The sequence below is a fragment of the Ylistrum balloti genome, unplaced genomic scaffold (genome assembly GCF_031769215.1).
Source record: "Ylistrum balloti isolate Yb309-2 unplaced genomic scaffold, AGI_CSIRO_Ybal_v1 Utg370058, whole genome shotgun sequence".
Taxonomy (NCBI): Eukaryota; Metazoa; Mollusca; class Bivalvia; order Pectinida; family Pectinidae; genus Ylistrum; species Ylistrum balloti.
This window is the reverse complement of record NW_026782107.1, coordinates 1,056,083-1,074,408: the sequence shown is the minus strand read 5'-3', so window position 1 is coordinate 1,074,408 and position 18,326 is coordinate 1,056,083. Positions and strand designations below refer to the sequence as shown.

The 18,326-nt window shown below is 33.9% G+C and overlaps 1 protein-coding gene across 2 annotated transcripts in view; it reads right to left on the bottom strand.

The window, feature by feature from the left end:
• Window positions 1–687: 687 nt before the first annotated feature.
• LOC132549447 (cardioacceleratory peptide receptor-like) overlaps window positions 688–18,326 on the bottom strand; it is a 30,929-nt gene continuing 13,290 nt past the window's right edge. The window contains exons 2-7 of one of the 2 annotated variants that reach the window (XM_060213390.1): window positions 9,692–9,833; window positions 7,515–7,849; window positions 6,564–6,702; window positions 4,759–4,791; window positions 2,587–2,673; window positions 688–1,297 (exon numbers count right to left, since the gene is read on the bottom strand). In XM_060213390.1, coding sequence (XP_060069373.1) covers window positions 1,005–1,297; window positions 2,587–2,673; window positions 4,759–4,791; window positions 6,564–6,702; window positions 7,515–7,849; window positions 9,692–9,833 — 1,029 coding nt within the window. In that variant the 3' untranslated portion in view covers window positions 688–1,004. The remainder of the gene's footprint in view (window positions 1,298–2,586; window positions 2,674–4,758; window positions 4,792–6,563; window positions 6,703–7,514; window positions 7,850–9,691; window positions 9,834–18,326) is intronic. The other variant, XM_060213391.1, reaches the window with a different exon arrangement.

The following is an 18,326-nucleotide window of genomic DNA, read 5'->3' as shown; positions in this document are numbered from 1 at the left end:
TCCAAGATTGAAACGTCCACCATTTTGGTTTAAACACACGAAGATTTAGAAGGCGAAAGAACGAAATCAAACTGAACTAAATGATAGTGGTATTTTTTTATGTTTGAAATTCTTGATTTCAGGCTTTGATTCTAGGGCTATTTATGAAGTAGTTCTCAACATAGGATATGAAGTAGTGTTAAAAAATACCTCTTATAGAAGCAGGTCATTTTTGCAAAGCTTGAAGCAATCTTAATATCACGCTGCGCCGGGTCCATATATGAGAGACAAAATAGTGTGCGCGAGAGGTGAGTTTCTTATGAAGCTTTCGTTAGCTCCGTTATTATAAAAATAATTATAGATCTATCAAATTATCATTGTTATCTTACGATGTAAGATCGTTTTAAACAAAAACAAATAACAGAATAACCTTAAAACTTTAAACAAACGTGAACATTTTTTGATTTTGAAAAGGTCACTAGGTTCGCCAAAATTAGATGCACAAAAAAATCCCAATATAAGGTGTTGTATTGATTGTATGATATAACAAGCATGATTCCATGCAGTGGTTAGATGCTGCTATATATTCATGTGTCAGTTTCTATCACACAGTCGGTTATGTTTAGTAATAAAATCAGTGCTGCAATCACAGAAATGATTCAAACAAATTCTTTTAATTTGAAATGTTAATGTTTTAATGTTGTCACATTTCACACAAAGCATTAGTCAAATATTGAAAACAATAAGTAATTAGTAAGACAACTGAGTATTCAAATAACATAAACAATTAACCACAAAATAGATATACATTAAGATATTCACAGCATCAGTCGCAGTAGTAAAGCAGTGAATGAAAAATATTTGTGTGATTAGTACATTCTTACAACATTCCAGGATATCTACTAATGGAATCAATAGGTGGTAACTAAATAGAGAAGACCATGTGGATAATTAGCCGTTTGGCTAAACATGTTTCATCCTCAATAAAGAATGTTTTATCATTATAATAAACGAGCACTTTACATTCATGTGTCACGGGTGGGTACAATTACAGACAAGGGCACATCACGGGGCCATTCCGTGTTGTTACGCGTGATAGTAGTATAAGTAGTTTTCATACTTTTCCTGTTTAAGTCTTTTCCAGTCTTTCTATGTTCGAACAAGGTTTTGTAGTTGAGGGCTAAAAACAACAGTGGGTTTGCGACACTGTTTAACGGCGCAAAGGGAAATATAATAAACGTAACACAGGTAAAAGGCACGACGTCATACACGGTCAGCATAAAGTTGATGGTGTGGGGACTCCAGCAGACCAAAAACACTGAAATACAGAAGAATCAGACGTCAGATAATTCCTCTCAAAAAGACCAATCTATATTAAGTACACTTCATAATGACCCGTTTTGTTGCTTTATAAATACATTTTTTTGATCAAAATAAATATTTATAGTGATTTACAATATATTATAAATTCTACTTTTAGATAAAAGTTAGGGCTTTTCAAACTTAACTACACTGCATTGCAACAAGGTGGATTGTCTTTGCCTTCATTAAACATAAGGAATAAAAAGAGATGTTTCATTACCTGAAACGTACCTGTTTATACAGATATAAAAGAGACGGTATTTTACTATCTGAAACCACCTTATTTATGTGGAGATAAAACAGATGATGTTTCAATATCTTAATCCGCCGTGTTTATGTGGAGATAAATGGGGTGGTGTTTCGGTACCTACAACTACGTTGTATTTGTGGAGATAACATGTATGGTGTTTCATAACCTGAATACTACCTGTTTAAGTACAGATAAAAGGGATGCTTTATCATCTCCTGGATCCACCCTATTTATGTGGAGATAAATGGGATGGTGTTTCATTTCCTGAAACTACCCTGTGTATGTGGAGAAAAAGGGACGGTGTTTCTAACCTGAATCCATCCTGTATTTGTTGAGATAAAACATATTGTTTTCGTGACCGGAAATCTAACTGCTTATGTAGAAATAAAAGGGATGGTGGTCCATTATCTGAAACATACCTGTTTTCGTGCAGATAAAATGAATGTATTCTTTTCATCATCTGAAACCACCATATTAACCTGAAACCATCCTGTGTATATGGAGAAAAACATTAATGGTGTTTCATTGCCTGAAAATACCTATTTGCAAGGAGATTAAACGAAGGGTGTATCATTACTTGGAACCAATCTGTTTGTGTGGAGATAAAAGCTCTAGTGCTTCATCGCTTGAAACTTATAAGAGATAAAAGGGATGAGGTTTCCTGAAATCAAACCATCCTGCTCATGTAGAAATAAAAGGGATGGTGTTTCGTAACCTGAAACGACCTTCTATTGGTGGAGAAAAAATTTTTTTTCCAATAACTGAAATCTGTTTATGTAGAGATAAAAGGGATAGTGTGTCATTACCTGAAACCTTCCTGTTCATAGCCAGATGCAAAGGATAATTACCTGCAACCACCATGTTAAAGTGGATATTAAAGGGATGGTGTTTCATTACTTGAAACCTCCCGGTTGATGTGGCGATAAGGGGACTAATGTTTCGTTACCTGAAAACATTATGTTTTTGGTGAGGTGTGGTGGTAACATCTTACTTACCCGAGACTACTGCAAACATCACTTTTGTGCTTCGAATTTTAGCCCTTGTTACAACATCGATGCGTCTACTTGGGACTTTTTCTTTTTCTGTAAGTAATTACAAAGTCGAAACGATAACAATTAAAACATATTTCTTTATCATATAGTTCATCAGCACAGATTCCTCCCTAATTACGGTATGTATTGAGGGTAAATGTTCAGTCTATACCATTTATATGCAGCGATCCAGAATACCCTTAACATTTTTCCGGACTCCAATCATCAGTATAACTGAATTCATTTCTGAATAGTGTATGTTTCTGTTGGAGTCTCCTTTTCATGTAATTGTTATAGTCTGGTTATATATATATGAAATTGATCTGCCCTCAAAAATATCTTATAAACTAAGGCATTTTATTCACCATATACCCGTCAATGGCGTTTGAACTGCCCTACATTTTTGCTATTACATAGTTCAGCGTTGGCCTCTGTAAGGAAAATCTTTTTTATTTTACGCCCTGATCGAGATTATATTACAATCTATAGATCTGGTAGTCACTACCCGTGGTAATGTGGAAGTAAATGAATTACTCGTTATCAGAATAATGTGATCGGGTAGAGTGTCCTGCTGGATGCAGAATGCTTCACTGTGGCAGCACTATAAAGTCAGTTCAAACATGTCGCTCTACCAAACACATGCACTAAACCAACTAAGCATACATGTAAAGGCTGCATTTAAATTACCATAGCTGTTGATAGCGACTTAAGCAATATAAAACCCAATTTATTCAAAGGAGCGGCATTCTGATCAGAGTGATGCGATGACAGAATAAAAAATTGACAAACAAATTAATATCGAAAAAATATGCAACAGTTTCATTTTCACAATAGCTTATCATACAAAAACTAGTGAAGATAATAAGGCAACTTTATACATCAGGGCAGTTGTTATGCCAGAGGTATTTTATCTAAATATATTCTGTATATAATCATCAGACAAATATGTCTATCATGATAACAATTTTAGTACAAGGTGCTTCCGGTGACAATTTATGATTGAATTGAATTTTTATCACACTTAACTACAATCACTACTTTGAGAACTGAATGAAATAATCAACCTTCTGTTTTTGACAAAAGGCAATGTTAACATGACACTTTTGAATTCCTGCACGAGAAGTTAATATCGCAAATTGCATCACATGACCGATGCTATCATCGCAAATTAATAATATTGACTACAAATACTTTTTTTTGATTTATGATATCGACAACTTAAATGCAGTGTCATACAAAAAGATTAAGGATACAAACACAGATATAATGAAAACTATCCTTGTCCGACGAAACTGACAGAGAAATATGTACCATGCATTTATGTAACAACCACCATACCCTTGCAACATATCCAAAAAACTGTTAAGAATACGAACCAATTAAACATGTGATGCTTAAGGAAAATGAAGTCCTACAATGGTGCTAGAGTTCAGCTAAAGTAAAGTTAGTCATTCTGACCTCACTGATGTCCAGTAAAAGCTGTTTATAACGTTTTCCTTGGGACTTAATGCGTAATATCCAGAACGGGTCTTATGTAAGTCTTATCATGATATCTGGTCGTTTACAGCAGGCAATGTTAAATGTAAACAATAAAACTGAGTTTTTATCAACTGAACACAGCTGTTTATAAAATATGCATTGATACAAATTAGTAAGAAAGTATTGTTAGCTGTGTGTCTTGCTTTATGGCCAGATCTTATTCCATTACATTTGATATACAATGAAATTATATCGTCAACATGATGTACAATGTAATGCTGTAGAAATCGCCTTAATAATTAGGACCTTGTCTCATGACACCTTAATTTATGATGAATTGCAGAGTGCCAAAACGAGCAATCCAACATATAGATTAAAAGAAACCAACAAAAGACAAAAAAACAAACAAAACTCCCATAAATGGTGCAGTTGATGTTTCTGACAGGACTAATTTGGACTATGCTATTCTAGCTTTTGCGTTATTCATGCATTTAAACGAACAACAAAATGAAAAACAACGGAATGTTGATATCATAAACCTATATTTTTATCTTTTCAGGTACGAAATGGTTAAAGGTTCGCAACAGATAGACAAAAAGATGGCCACAGTCATTTCAGACAGAGAGGATATATTTAAGCACAGGTGGGAAACATTACCTGCAATTAAATGTTTCAAAAACATGGCGATTACTGAAATAAAAACAAAAGATCAATCTAAACAATTTTTAGTAAAACACAAAATATAAAAACATCGTAAGCAAAGCGAATTTGCTTCTTTAGTGGTTTCCGTTCCTTCACCTATTGACGCATTAAGGTGATTCAATAGTCTTTGCCAATAAAATTAACGGGAAGAAAGGTCAATGTGCTTGCGATATATTAAAGTGATTTTCAATATGAGATGACCCTTAACATGATCCTTTTCGTGTAGGTTTTGTCTTTCAGTGAGATAAATATCTCAACTGAAAAGCAAATCCAACCGAACCATGGGAGAAACTTTTGACTTCAAGCAAAAAGTACGACCTTAAGGTCATTCTTTATTGATTTTGCAAGTGTCAGGGTGAGACTATAAATATTAATATACTATAAACTATACGATGTTTGATATTATTACAGCGAAAAATTTCTAAACTTAGGATGTTTTTACAGTATACGGTACATCTAAGAAGGATTAGTACATATGCACGCACACTTATCAAGCAATACTTGTCCCTCATATTAACATTTAAACAAACACAAGTTAGAACAACATCATAAGCATCAATGTAATTAATGAAAAATCTAATCTACTGGAACACTGAATTTGTTAGATATCTAACGTACAAAGCAAAACCCAAGAAGCTCATACACCTATTGAACACAGCATATTCGCATGTTCATGTTAAATTTGCTGCACAACATCGAGAAACTCATACAATATAGCTATTTCTTTTTTTTTTTTTTTTAATTTTTTTTTTTTTTTTTTTTCTTTTTTTTTTTTTTTTTTTTTTTTTTTTTTTTTTTTTTTTTTTTTTTTTTTTTTTTTTTTTTTTTTAGCTATTTCTAAATATGCCGGTCATAGATTAGTTTTCATTTCTTAAGATATGTCATAAACGAGTCTTTGTATTTTTGAGCGTTGAAAAGTATGGTTTGGAGAGTTTCATATGAAATGGAATCAAAATCAAGGTGATTTCATATGACTCGACGAATCAAATAGGACAGCTGTTTGTTGCGCTATTTTAGGTTTCACGTCATTGTTCATATCACTACTATCGATTTCTGACTGAATCAACCATTGAAAATTTGTCTGGTATATGTCACTAGTGATATGCATGCAAAATGTTGTATTGGCAAATTCACTGGATAGCGCATGGATTAAATGTTTAAACACAATACGTAATTTTCATATTAAACTTGCAATATAGGAACGAGAACCATATACTGTGATACGAGCGATAAAACACAACCCTATTTGCATGTTAATTAGGTGCTGTAACACAACATGTATGTTCATGGTCACATAGCTTTACTATCAGACGATTATAAAACACAACATGTATATTTATGTTAAACATGCTTTATCTGTAGGAGACAACATTAATTCTTGTCGACTTTTATCTTATCTTTTTCAATTTTTAAGATTCATAAACATGTTATGTATGTAATTGAGTTTTCTTATATTTCCTAATGATTTCAGGTACCATGCATCTAAATTCTATCTAATATCGGTCATGCCGGTTTTACAGATAAAAATGTATCTGTTTATTTAACAGCATTTTCGTCTAAACTCGTTTACACATATTGATATTTATAGCTAATTTTATTTAAAAACTGTGTAAGGTTTTTCAAGAAACGACTATTGTGTCCTAACAAATACAAAACACAAAATAGTTATGATAATTCAACGAGCACACACTATGTGGAAGGTAAGTCGAATGAAAATATTTGAATGCAGTCTATGGGAGTTAATTTATCGTAAAAATTACCTTCCTTTTGGTGTTTGGCGTTGGTAGAATAGTTGCTTCTACGAGATACAATAGCTACAATCCAACTGTAGCAAATTGTGATTATCAAAGCAGGGAAAAAAACGTTAATTACAGCCTCCAGTGTGATAAACAGCTTTACCTACAAAACGAAATAGTTAATGATAGTAATAAAAAATTCAAACCAATATTCACGAAACGATTTCATATTGAATTATCATGTGTAGATATAAAAAAAAAACAATCACGTCATTATGAAATTGTAATATTGTAAGGACTACAAGGTAAAATGAATCATTGACTTATCAGTGACAAACTTAATAATAACACCACAACGTGTGCAAAATACCCCATTAAATAGTCAGGAAAATATATCGTTAATGGTATCCTAATCGGGCATAACAAATACAAGTACCCAGTTAGGAAAACAAAAACAAATTTATTAAAAGATGGTTTTCGTGGGAGACACCACCAAAAAAGGAAAATAATCTAAATACAAATTATAATATAATAATAATATTAATTTGTCAACTAGAAAGTTTTAGATTGATAAATTGTCACGTGACAACCTTTATCTATCCGTTGTCTGTCACGTGACAACTTTTATCTATCCGTTGTCTGTCACGGTATATCGATTTAATGCATCATACATTTTCATGTTTTTTTATATATAAGTATGAAATTCATTTGGAAAGGAACTAATATTAAACGATAAATGTTCAATGAAATATTAAAGTTGATGCGTTTATGGTTTTTCTTGATAACAAGTTGCGTTTTTGATTTTCAGATAATACACAAAACATACACAAAGAAACAAAGTAACGTAGATAAACTCCTGTTTTTGCTGTAACGAAGAGACTCCGGTTTTGTACAAATGAAAACATCACTGATTTCTTTAAAGATATACAGATAAAATCCATTTTTAAACAATACAAGGTTCGTTTATTTACTTACTAAGTGAGGAGGATAATCAGTTTCACAAAGACGTCTACCATCATAAACAGTGTATCCTGAATAAATTACATCTTTTACTGCAACACAAGCCGCGACAAACCAGGCAGATAAAACAAGCAACCGGCGGTATTTTAGACCCCGTCGTGTGGCAGAAAGTGGCTTTGCGATAGCGTAAAGGCGGTCAACGCTCATTACAACCAACATATAAGTGGAAGAGTACATCGCCAGTTGGTTTAAATACATGTATATCTTACAAGGGACATGTCCAGCATACCATTGTCCAGCCACGCGCGTGATGAAGAATGGTAATATGTAAAATATAGCCATTGAGAAATCTGGAAGAAGAAAAAAGGAAATAATTCAGGATCATGCACTATATTATTATGCCCTTGCAACAAAAACCGTTACAAAAATGGACAGCATCAAGTAAAATTTTCATTCCCGCCAGCTTCATTCAATAAATGTATCCAGAACCTAAGGACCCTCATCACAGTTACTTTGTTAACACTAAGGTAGTGGTTTTGTCATTCAATAAGAATCAACAAGAAAATACCGAATCTTCGCTAATTCGAAGTTGATAAAATGTGGTCAAAATGTCGACTAAAAGAAAAGTTTGTTTCATGGGAAAGCAATCGCGAATGTTAATTTGTTCCGTTCAAGTAAATACGTGTTCATAGATTGTACACACCGCCTTCTAATACAAATTAAGAACTATATACAGTAATGTCAAATAGTGATGTTTTTGGCACCATACAGCTGATTCGCCCTTTTAGGTCTCGTCAGGGATGCTATATCATACAGCTGATTCGCCCTTTTAGGTCTCGTCAGGGATGCTATATCATACAGCTGATTCGCCCTTTTATGTCTCGTCAGGGATGCTATATCATACAGCTGTTTAGCCCTTTTAGGTCTCGCCAGGGATGCTATATCATACAGTTGTTTCGCCCTTTCAGGTCTCGTCAGGGATGCGTTATCATACAGCTGTTTCGCCCTTTTATGTCTCGTCAGGAATGCTATATCATACAGCTGTTTCGTCCTTTTAGGTCTCGTCAGGGATGCTATATCATACAGCTGTTTCGCCCTTTTATGTCTCGTCAGGAATGCTATATCATACAGCTGATTCGCCCTTTTAGGTCTCGTCAGGGATGCTATATCATACAGCTGATTCGCCCTTTTAGGTCTCGTCAGGGAATGCGTTATCATACAGCTGTTTCGCCCTTTTGGTCTCGTCAGGGATGCTATATCATACAGCTGATTCGTCCTTTTATTACTCAAGACTGCAGTATAAGTCGCGTTCATTATATATATATCAGGTGATAATGTAAATACAATATGTTGTCAAAAGGAAGCTTAAAGTTATTTGTAAAATCGATGATACTCATTCGGTTTCAGCATATGTATAGGAACTTACTACGCCCATCGATTGGATTATTTTTTTCCATTTATTTTTCAGAGCCTGAATTTATAAACATATCAAAACTGGTCACAAAGGCCTTCGAGAGTCGTTCAATTCCGTTTTCAGATATTTTTATGACGCCATGACTGCAAATATCGAGATATTTATCGACCATGTCCATTATATATTTCCACCAGAATTTGAAATGAAGGGCATTTCAAAACAAAATTTTCTTTATGAGCCACTTACCCCGATCATGTCTGATATCGATACCCAAAACGGACAGCTTTTCAACAAGATGTAGTATAAACATAAAGATTTCAAATGCCCATTGTAAATTTTCTAGATAGCAAACTTCCCGCATCCAAACACTATGGTGTATACATGTTGGAAACGATTCGATATGCAAGGGCCTAATCTAAAAGGCTCTTATTGAGAAATTATATGTTTCCAATATCAAGATTTTCTTATGCAAGATGCCAACTCAGGGTGTTGAGAGATACAATTTAATGAAGATTATGTGGAAATTAATATATTTCTTCAATTTAATTGAATTTGAATTTGAATTAAGATTATGTTTACATGTTGACATATTTTGTCATTGTTTTCCTTCATTTCGAATATTTTGCGATACCTAATGACATAGGACGTTAATATGATGCACATATTGCCCCCACATAAGAAATATTTATGCACATGAATATGTATTATGAGAAAAAATTACTGTTGAGTATATCAGAATCGGAAATAATAAAATATTTATCAACGATATGTCCTTTACCTGAGATGGCCAAATGGAGGACGAAGAACGACATCTTATTTCGTTTTCCTTTCCTTAATATCAACATGATGACAGTTCCGTTAAATAGGAGTGAGAGCACCAATTCTATTCCAAGAATCGTTTGCTGAATGGGCAACGTCCACTGCCAATAGATAAACCATGATAAAAAATGATCCGAAGAAATTATAAGATCAAGATAACTGCTTTGTCGTATGAGCATGAGTTTCTTATAATCGATATGAGGACATGGCTTGTATCATATATAGAATGGTTCGAAACATTCAAAACCACGAATATTATCATTGACAATTGTTTATACTTATAGGATTTTATTAATTAAAAAAATATGAAAATTAAAAATGACTATAAATAAATTTTCTGTCTAAATAGTTACTGTGAAACCTGTTTATACAGGGATCATAGAAAAGTTACCTTTAAGACAGGTATATTTTTTTAATAGAGAGTGTTCCATGATGTTGAATATTCTTTATGAAAACGCCCTTTTATCTCAATCATATTGATAAACCTGGATATTCCGTCAGACATCAACATTGTGTAATCATCAATGTGACGGGAAATGAATGATTGTTTATAATGATGTCTTAAATTGCAAGGTATCTGCCGACGAGTGTAATATATAGATTCTGTCATATCTTGCAGATCATCTTTAAAAACCAACCGTTCGAACTAATAACACTCAAAAGGGGCTATTAATGTATAAATATTTAACAACCAAACTGAAAAAAGCAGGAATAAGGTCACGTACATTTCAACATTCTGAACAGTTGACTACATCGGATGGTGTATTGCCGGCTAGGTATAACCTATGAATTTCGTATAGTCTTGGTTAGAGTCGTCTTGCCATAGAAATTTACTTCCTTCACCTTTGGCAAAGCGTAAACTCGTTTATCAATCTGAACTTATTCACTAACAGTAAATCTCGGCCATTCCCATCAATTTTACTATTGCACAATATGGAAACATTTTCTGTTCTCAACTCACTCCATCATACGACGTCAAGAATGAATGTAATTAGCATGAAAATATTTTATTGGATTCCAAGTTAACACGGTAAATCATCCGAGGTCAAATGCCATGAAGAAGTAGGTAATGTCAATAGACACATTTGCAAGGAAAGATATTTTGAGATAGTACACTACACACACAAATGAATAGCACTTTGTAATACAACTTTAGAATTAGATGCATTAAAGCCAATCAATGAATTAAATTGCATTGTGCAGCTGTTTCGTCCCCTTCTATGACTCGTCAGTGACGCTAAAGACCTATATGTTGAAAGTAAAGAGGCGTCCAATATGATGGAAATAAAAGACAAAATGAGAAGAATGATAAAGATTTTCTTATCAATAGCCTTACACGGTCGTGCAATGAGAACAGGCACGATTTCACAAGTTTTCATCTACAGGGTATTGTTAGTGAACTATGAAGGTATCGAAAAACGTATTGAAACAGGATATAAAGACTTTGCCGAGTCCTTCATTTGTCTTGTCTTTTGAAACATTATTGGCCATGTACATACTTAAATGTATAAAGGCTTATATTGGTCTTTTCCTATAACGGAATCAACGAGACAAACTTTCACCAAGCTGTAATATCAAATTCAGTATTGTGGATTTTCATTTTCTGAATAGCAACTAACCTGCGTTCCAAACTTATGACGTTAATATTTGGCAGTTTGGTAGATTTTCAAGAGATTATTACGAAATTTCAGGATTTTCGTGCAACCTACAGAAAAGTCGCTACACATACCTTCGAGTGGAGATAATAAGGACGGAGAACCTATTATGTATGCGACTGTGTATACTACCGAATGCAATTAAGTCTCCCCCTTATTTCTGAACTACAACTGGCATATTTTCATTTGACATTTTGAGGAGTCCCTGTGTAAATCTTTCTTTTGTTCATGCTTTGTCCTAGTTTTAAGTTTAAGAATCTTTCGACATGTCGGTATTTTCTTTGTTCTTTTAAAAGTTTAAACTCAAATTTGTTTGCAATCCCACATATGTTTATTGTACAATATCACAGAACTATTCTAATGTATGCGTTATCAGTGACGTAACAGGGACCTGATGATTCCTATACAAGATGGCTCTTCAATGTACCTCATTGCTGATCCAGTGCTAGAAATACGTTTTAATAGTGTTATAGTTACATAGACTACTGTGATAAACCACGCAGAGTAAATGAATGATCAGTCCAACCAAATTATTTAGAACTCGGATGTTGGAATTTTGCCATATTTGAAATATAACAAAATGCCTCCTCGTTTTTGTATTTATGTTTAACGTTTAATCTGAAGTTACCAAGTTTGAAATATCACTTTATTTGATGAGTAAATTCTGGCTCCTTGCATATCCATGTCTACTTCTCAGGCATTCGCATCGGTAAATGTACATATCTAGTAACTAACGAAATTCATATTCTAATAAACGATACGAACGGGATGATACTTTGATTTTGACAGGTGTCCCATATTTGTATTAAATACTGTTGTTTTATTTTTTAACCACATCTGCTGTTACAGTACTGCAGTAAATATGAAATGCCTAAATGGATAGATAAAAAATTCAAATGTAGGTCAGACAATAACAAAAGTTTTAAAAAGTTTTTTTTTCACTTAAAAGCGTGAAATGCGTATGTTATTTCCGACAAAGCAAACACCTTCTCATATATTTCCATATATACATATGTTCGGCAGCCAGTATGATTTATGGTCCATCTTAGGTCACCAAACTCGGGTTGAGATTAAAAATCTTTCTTGTCAATGGAATATATGGAATACATTGAACAGAATCCCAGAATCTTCGTCATTATATAGGCTGAAAGCCAATAGGTGCATACATTTTACAATAACAATAACAGGACTCAGTAACAGTATATAGGTTATTATGAAAAAGAGGCAGGAGCCAATAACTAAACACAAAACCTTATTACAATGACAAATGTTCACGAGACGAATGATTGCCAAACTGTATACAGAAAACCAGTGTCGATATAGTGGTGTCGGGGGACAGCGTATCAAGCGTGAATGTAATGATGGTTCGGATAAGTGAGCGATATATGCCTATAAATACACATAATAATGGTTAGATTGATGGTACAAATGCAGTACAATGGCGGTAATTACTGTGTTGCTTACTCAGCTGACACATTTACATATGTAGTTAAGCTGGGAACGATGACGAATATACCTCAAGGGTTACATTGCGTGATGTGACATCAAGTGTTACACAACTCGGACTAAATATATGAAAAATATGCATTGGGCGACAGAATGGTTGTCATTTTTTTTTTGTGTTTGATATGACGCTACAAGCAACATATATGCAAATATCACCGAATATCGAAGTTGCTTGGCTAGGAGCCATCACAGATTCTACATAGATTCGTTACAGCAGTATGCTATCACACAGATACAGAAAATGTACCTAAACTCTTTGTCATCTGACTCAGTAATAGCATGTTTGAGTATCAACATACAAGGGCAAAGGTTTACACATTGTCGTCATCAATGCCAGAAACGCCGAAACACCAGTTCACAAGAGATAATCTCATAAAGCCAACAATTCAGCATCAGTTATTCCACTCTGGTTCAAGGGAATTATAAGAATATTTATAGCGATATCGTGCAAGGACAAGCAGGTCATAATGCCATCATATCAGGCCAAATTATGTCATGACGCCAAAATGCATGACCAAAACATGTATCGTTAGCATGCACAGACTAAGCTTGTCTTAGCGTTACCAAATTATGACAAAATATCACATATTACCACTGCACAAGGTCAAAACCTGTCACCACATGATAACATTTCACACATACAAATATATCATAGCATCTTCACACAAAGCATGTTGGAGCGTTATCTTGTAATAAAGCAACATGTCATGGTTCGTCACTCAAGGATGAAATATGCCATCACACAAAATCAGAAATTGTCATAGTTTTACCACATAGAAATATTATGTGAAAGCGTTACGTTACTGCCGTGATTGCTAATGTGCCGTCACTTGATTGTCGTGATATGTGTTTTAAAGTATGAGTCACTTTCGCTAAAACAATTGCCTCAGATGCAATAGCGATAGGTGATGATGTCTGTTCCTATAACGCCCAATACAACGCATCGTACTAGAAAGTCTACAGATCGCTTGTTGATTGTAGAAATTGCAAACGATATGAAATTAAGGTTTGCCTTGACATTACTGCTAGTTGTTAGTGTTGATGACATAATAATGATCCAAATTATTATCTCAGTTTTTAATTGATACAGAGATGATGGTGTAAATCTGTTATTTCGCTATCATATGTTTGACGAGTTAGTAACGTTATCAACATCACAATTAGATCTATCTAACTTGAGATAATCACATCCATATCTGATATCAAACACATATTAATGGACGTCAGTATTATATGTAAAACTTGTTGGATGTATAAAGTAAGGTAACACCTCCATAATAGCATTTGTGGCAACTTCTAGTGATAAATCAAAACATTTAATGACGCTGTAGAAATGATACACTTTTTAACCAACATAATTATCGAATCGGTCCGACCATAGTGTTGGTTTTATAAATGATGATGCAAGCATCGCCTTACTTAATATCAAAAATGATGTACAAAGTTATGTATTGATTTTCACAGCAGTCGATATTACTCTCGTGGTAAAAATAGCAGGCATCATCTGATTTTTAATCAAAGTAACAAAAATATTTCCGTTTAATTCAAACGATTACAAAATATGCATAAAAGTGAAAAGATAGGAAAAACTAGGAATACTCGTGAATGGGACACGAATTTTGATTAAACAGATTCAATCAAATAGCATCATTCACTGCGAGTTGACCATAAGAAACTGTATGCTTTAACAATGAACATAATTATAGTTTCCATTTTTAGTTCACCTGAGATAAAGTCTCATGGTGACCTATTGCAAAGCAGGAAACATTTTAACATTTTCGACTTCTCAAAAAATCCTTGACCGATTTGACGGTCCCCACCCCACATGGGCCTGATGGGCGGTGGTAAAAGCGTCAAATTGACTTAAAGTTTTAAAATCTTCTTCTCAAAACCCAGGTATGGTATGATTAAAAGGGTGGAAGCATCTAAAATTTAATAATCAAATGAGTCTCACATTTCTTCCTGGGAAGGTAAATGGTATTTTCATAGAAATAATAGCATTTTTGAGCATAACGTTGCTTATTTCCCACGCGAAATAAGAACTATTAGTATAGGATGACAGTTTTGATGGTATGCATGTATAGACACTAGTTTCCTACATTCAGAGTCACAGTTTCTCTTTCACGACCCTTGGAAGCTACTCTTTAACCTTGTGACCGTCAAGGCCAAGAGGTCTCTAATTCATTTATGTAAGGCTTTTAAATGATTATATGAGTACGTTCTAAAACTGGATTTTATGATGAAATCAGGACGTTAGATTAAAATGATAGTCATGTACAATAACAAAAAATAACAAACAAAAAAACGCCAACTCTTCCGGAAGTTTTGGTCTTGTCCTTCTTGTACTTTTACAAGGGTCTTTGTAAATTTTCGCTTGTTCATATTGTGCCATAGTTACATCGAATTTGAGTCTGAAGTAATAATCAGTTGTCATGTCATTATTTCATTTTCTACTTATAGACTTTACTCACCAACGTTTGGCCTTATCTGCACGCCACATTTTAATCCATTGGAATAGTGGCAAAGGTAAAAAAATATATATGCACTTAATGTTATTTAAAGAATTATGAAATGTTGGTTTTTGTTAAGATTTTTAATGGTTAAAGAAAAGATAAGTCATAGTTTTAATGCACTTATCCATCTCGTTATGACATAACGTTGGACAGATATTGACTTTTCTCAGTCGCCTTGAAGTTTCTCGATTAAGCCCGTAAGCATCACTGCCAAGCCCTAGATTTGTTGACTGGCTCTGCTGTATCTTCCTGCTGTTTCATATCTGAATATAATTAAGCTATGCAATCGTTCACTACTTTAGGTAGACACATACAGGCACAGACATTTTATTTACAGATCGGTAGTTTTGAGAATAAGCGATACTGATGTTAGATAGTATATCTTAAAAATACATCGTGAACACCACTATACGTAAAACTCGCCTGGTTAATGGTGTTAATGTCTACCTGAGATATATTTTATAAACACAGTAAAGATGATTTTGCGTCTGATGGTTGCATCTATAATAAAATTGTTCAAGGTTCCAGTTGAACGCGAGAGTTGGCAACAAATAACATATTGGTGTAGGATATACTTTATAATACTAATGCCAATATATTTCGGAAGCTAATTTTGTTTTGAAATTCAATGTGTTTACAAACAGAAAACAATACACCAATGTAAATAACACTAGATAGTTGTCTCGCTGGATTCCCCCCCCCCCCCAGAAAATACCCCTCCAATGACGTTTTTAGAAAAGAGTGTTGACGATTTGTCAAAAGCTCCTTGGATTAAAAAATCCACTTTCTTTTGATCCACTTCTCGTGGAACAGTATCACATATACAACGTGAGGAAGCAAGAAGTTAAGAAAATCGTTTGTTTGAGCAGCCAAACGGACCAGCAACAAAACGTTGTTTACATGGATCTTCATTAACTTTTAGAGTCCAATATAAACGAGGGGTGTTCGTACCCATATAATCAACAGGCAATCTATATTGTAATACTGAAGAATGAGTAGCCAGTGTTTCTTCGTGTAAATGATTGAATAATGTATAGGTGTGGTTTCCTTCGTTATCAAGCAAGACCAGTTCACTGACAGGCGATGTCAATAAAACTATTTCCCTTGTGTATTAACCCTGATTTCGAGGTTGCTGATGAAGCTGAAGACGTTAAGCTTTCTCGCATGCCTGGTCTTATTATTTGACATTTTAACCGAGGTTCATCATTTCTTTTATAAAATAAATATTCGTTTAATATGTCACTATTCGCTTTGTTGAATTTTAGAAGTGTATTTTGACGAGACCTGATAGGGAAAGCTTTGTATTTTTGTAATAAAAAACTAATTCAGTTTTGTTGTGACTCCTGAAGGAGGTTATCAATGTCAGATCTGAGAAAAAATACTCGAGTATAAAAGACATTTCCATATTAAAGATAGCTTGAGTATCATTATTTTTTTAATTTGAAAAGCATCATGTAGGACAGCTGAAACGATAATTGGACGGGAAATCGATATCAAAATTGTTTGTTACGTCATACTACAATCTGGTTGAAATGATCCGATAAACGTTTATGGTTTGACAATCTTCGTCCTATCGCAGAAAAGCTAATGGAGACTGGTGTAAATTGAATTTTGATATTTAACTTCAATACCATGTTAGTGAACCCTGCTTCTGAAATTTTATCAGGTGTAATTTTTGAATAGAATTACGCGATTATCTAATAATAAAAAGGAAAGAAAATTCATAGATGAATATCAGATTTCTGATCCCTGCATTTCAGAGAGTATCAGTATTATTTTAAGGTTTATAAATGAGTAGCTGTTGTCGTGTTGGTGTCTCCACACGTTAGTATCTCAAGGGAAGTATCTTAACTCAGATTGTTCTGATAATATCCGACGTTAATTCGCGGCCAGCTCTCATGTGGACAGTTTCAAGCGCATACCTCTTTTAGATAAATCCTCCCTGAAGATATGATAGACGTTTCTGACACAAAATTTGATCTTTTTAAGAGAACGGTTTATCACATCGCCATTTATCGTGGGCTCTGTATTTTATGTCTAACAAAAAGAGGATCATACGCTGTACTAGAAAACGACTGCATAACCAAAATAAGAGAAAGACAGCCAGGGAAAAGGTTGCTTTTGGCATTAAGTACTAATATATACATTTCAAATTGTACAAAGACAGACAAGTGAATTGCAGCTAAACATTCAAAATAATAAGATACAATAGACGCTAAATGAGGTGCATCATAAAGCTCTTTCGTACCTCCATGACAAGAGAACGTTAATTGGATATATATTTACAAGTATGGAAGAATATAAACAGAGAGAAAGCTTGACAATAAGACAGTGATATATATCTATAATACACAAGCATCTGTATGTCACAAAAAAGAAACAAAGCTGATGTTTATTTATCAAAAGACACTTGAACAGACCCTAAGGTTTTAGTAAGATTTAAAAAAAAAACAATGTTGATATTCATCGCGTAACAGAGATAATAAGTAAATGACTACTGTGATAAAATGTTCATGCCTTTTAGAATGTTACACACAGAAGCAGATACGTTTAGTATATAAACCGTTCGTGTCATATTTATGTATGACGGAGAAAAGTGGCGAGTACTTCCGCTTTAGTGATAACTGCGAAGTCTAATTACGTTCAAATGAGAGGCCATTATTTAAGAAGCGGGGTAGGAAAAGATTTGGTTTTGATTTGTCTTAATTAATTGTAAAAAAAATGTGGCCTAATTTATGTTCTCATGAATTTTATATATCCGTCCGCTGGCCTCAGACAGTTGTGAGATAAACCGTCTATTCCAATTGGAACCAGAGAAACCGAATAACATGATAATGTCTATCGACAATCATTAACTATCTATGTATACTGGACTACTAATGCTTCTTGATTTCTTCCCGCTAAAAGAATCGATGGAATA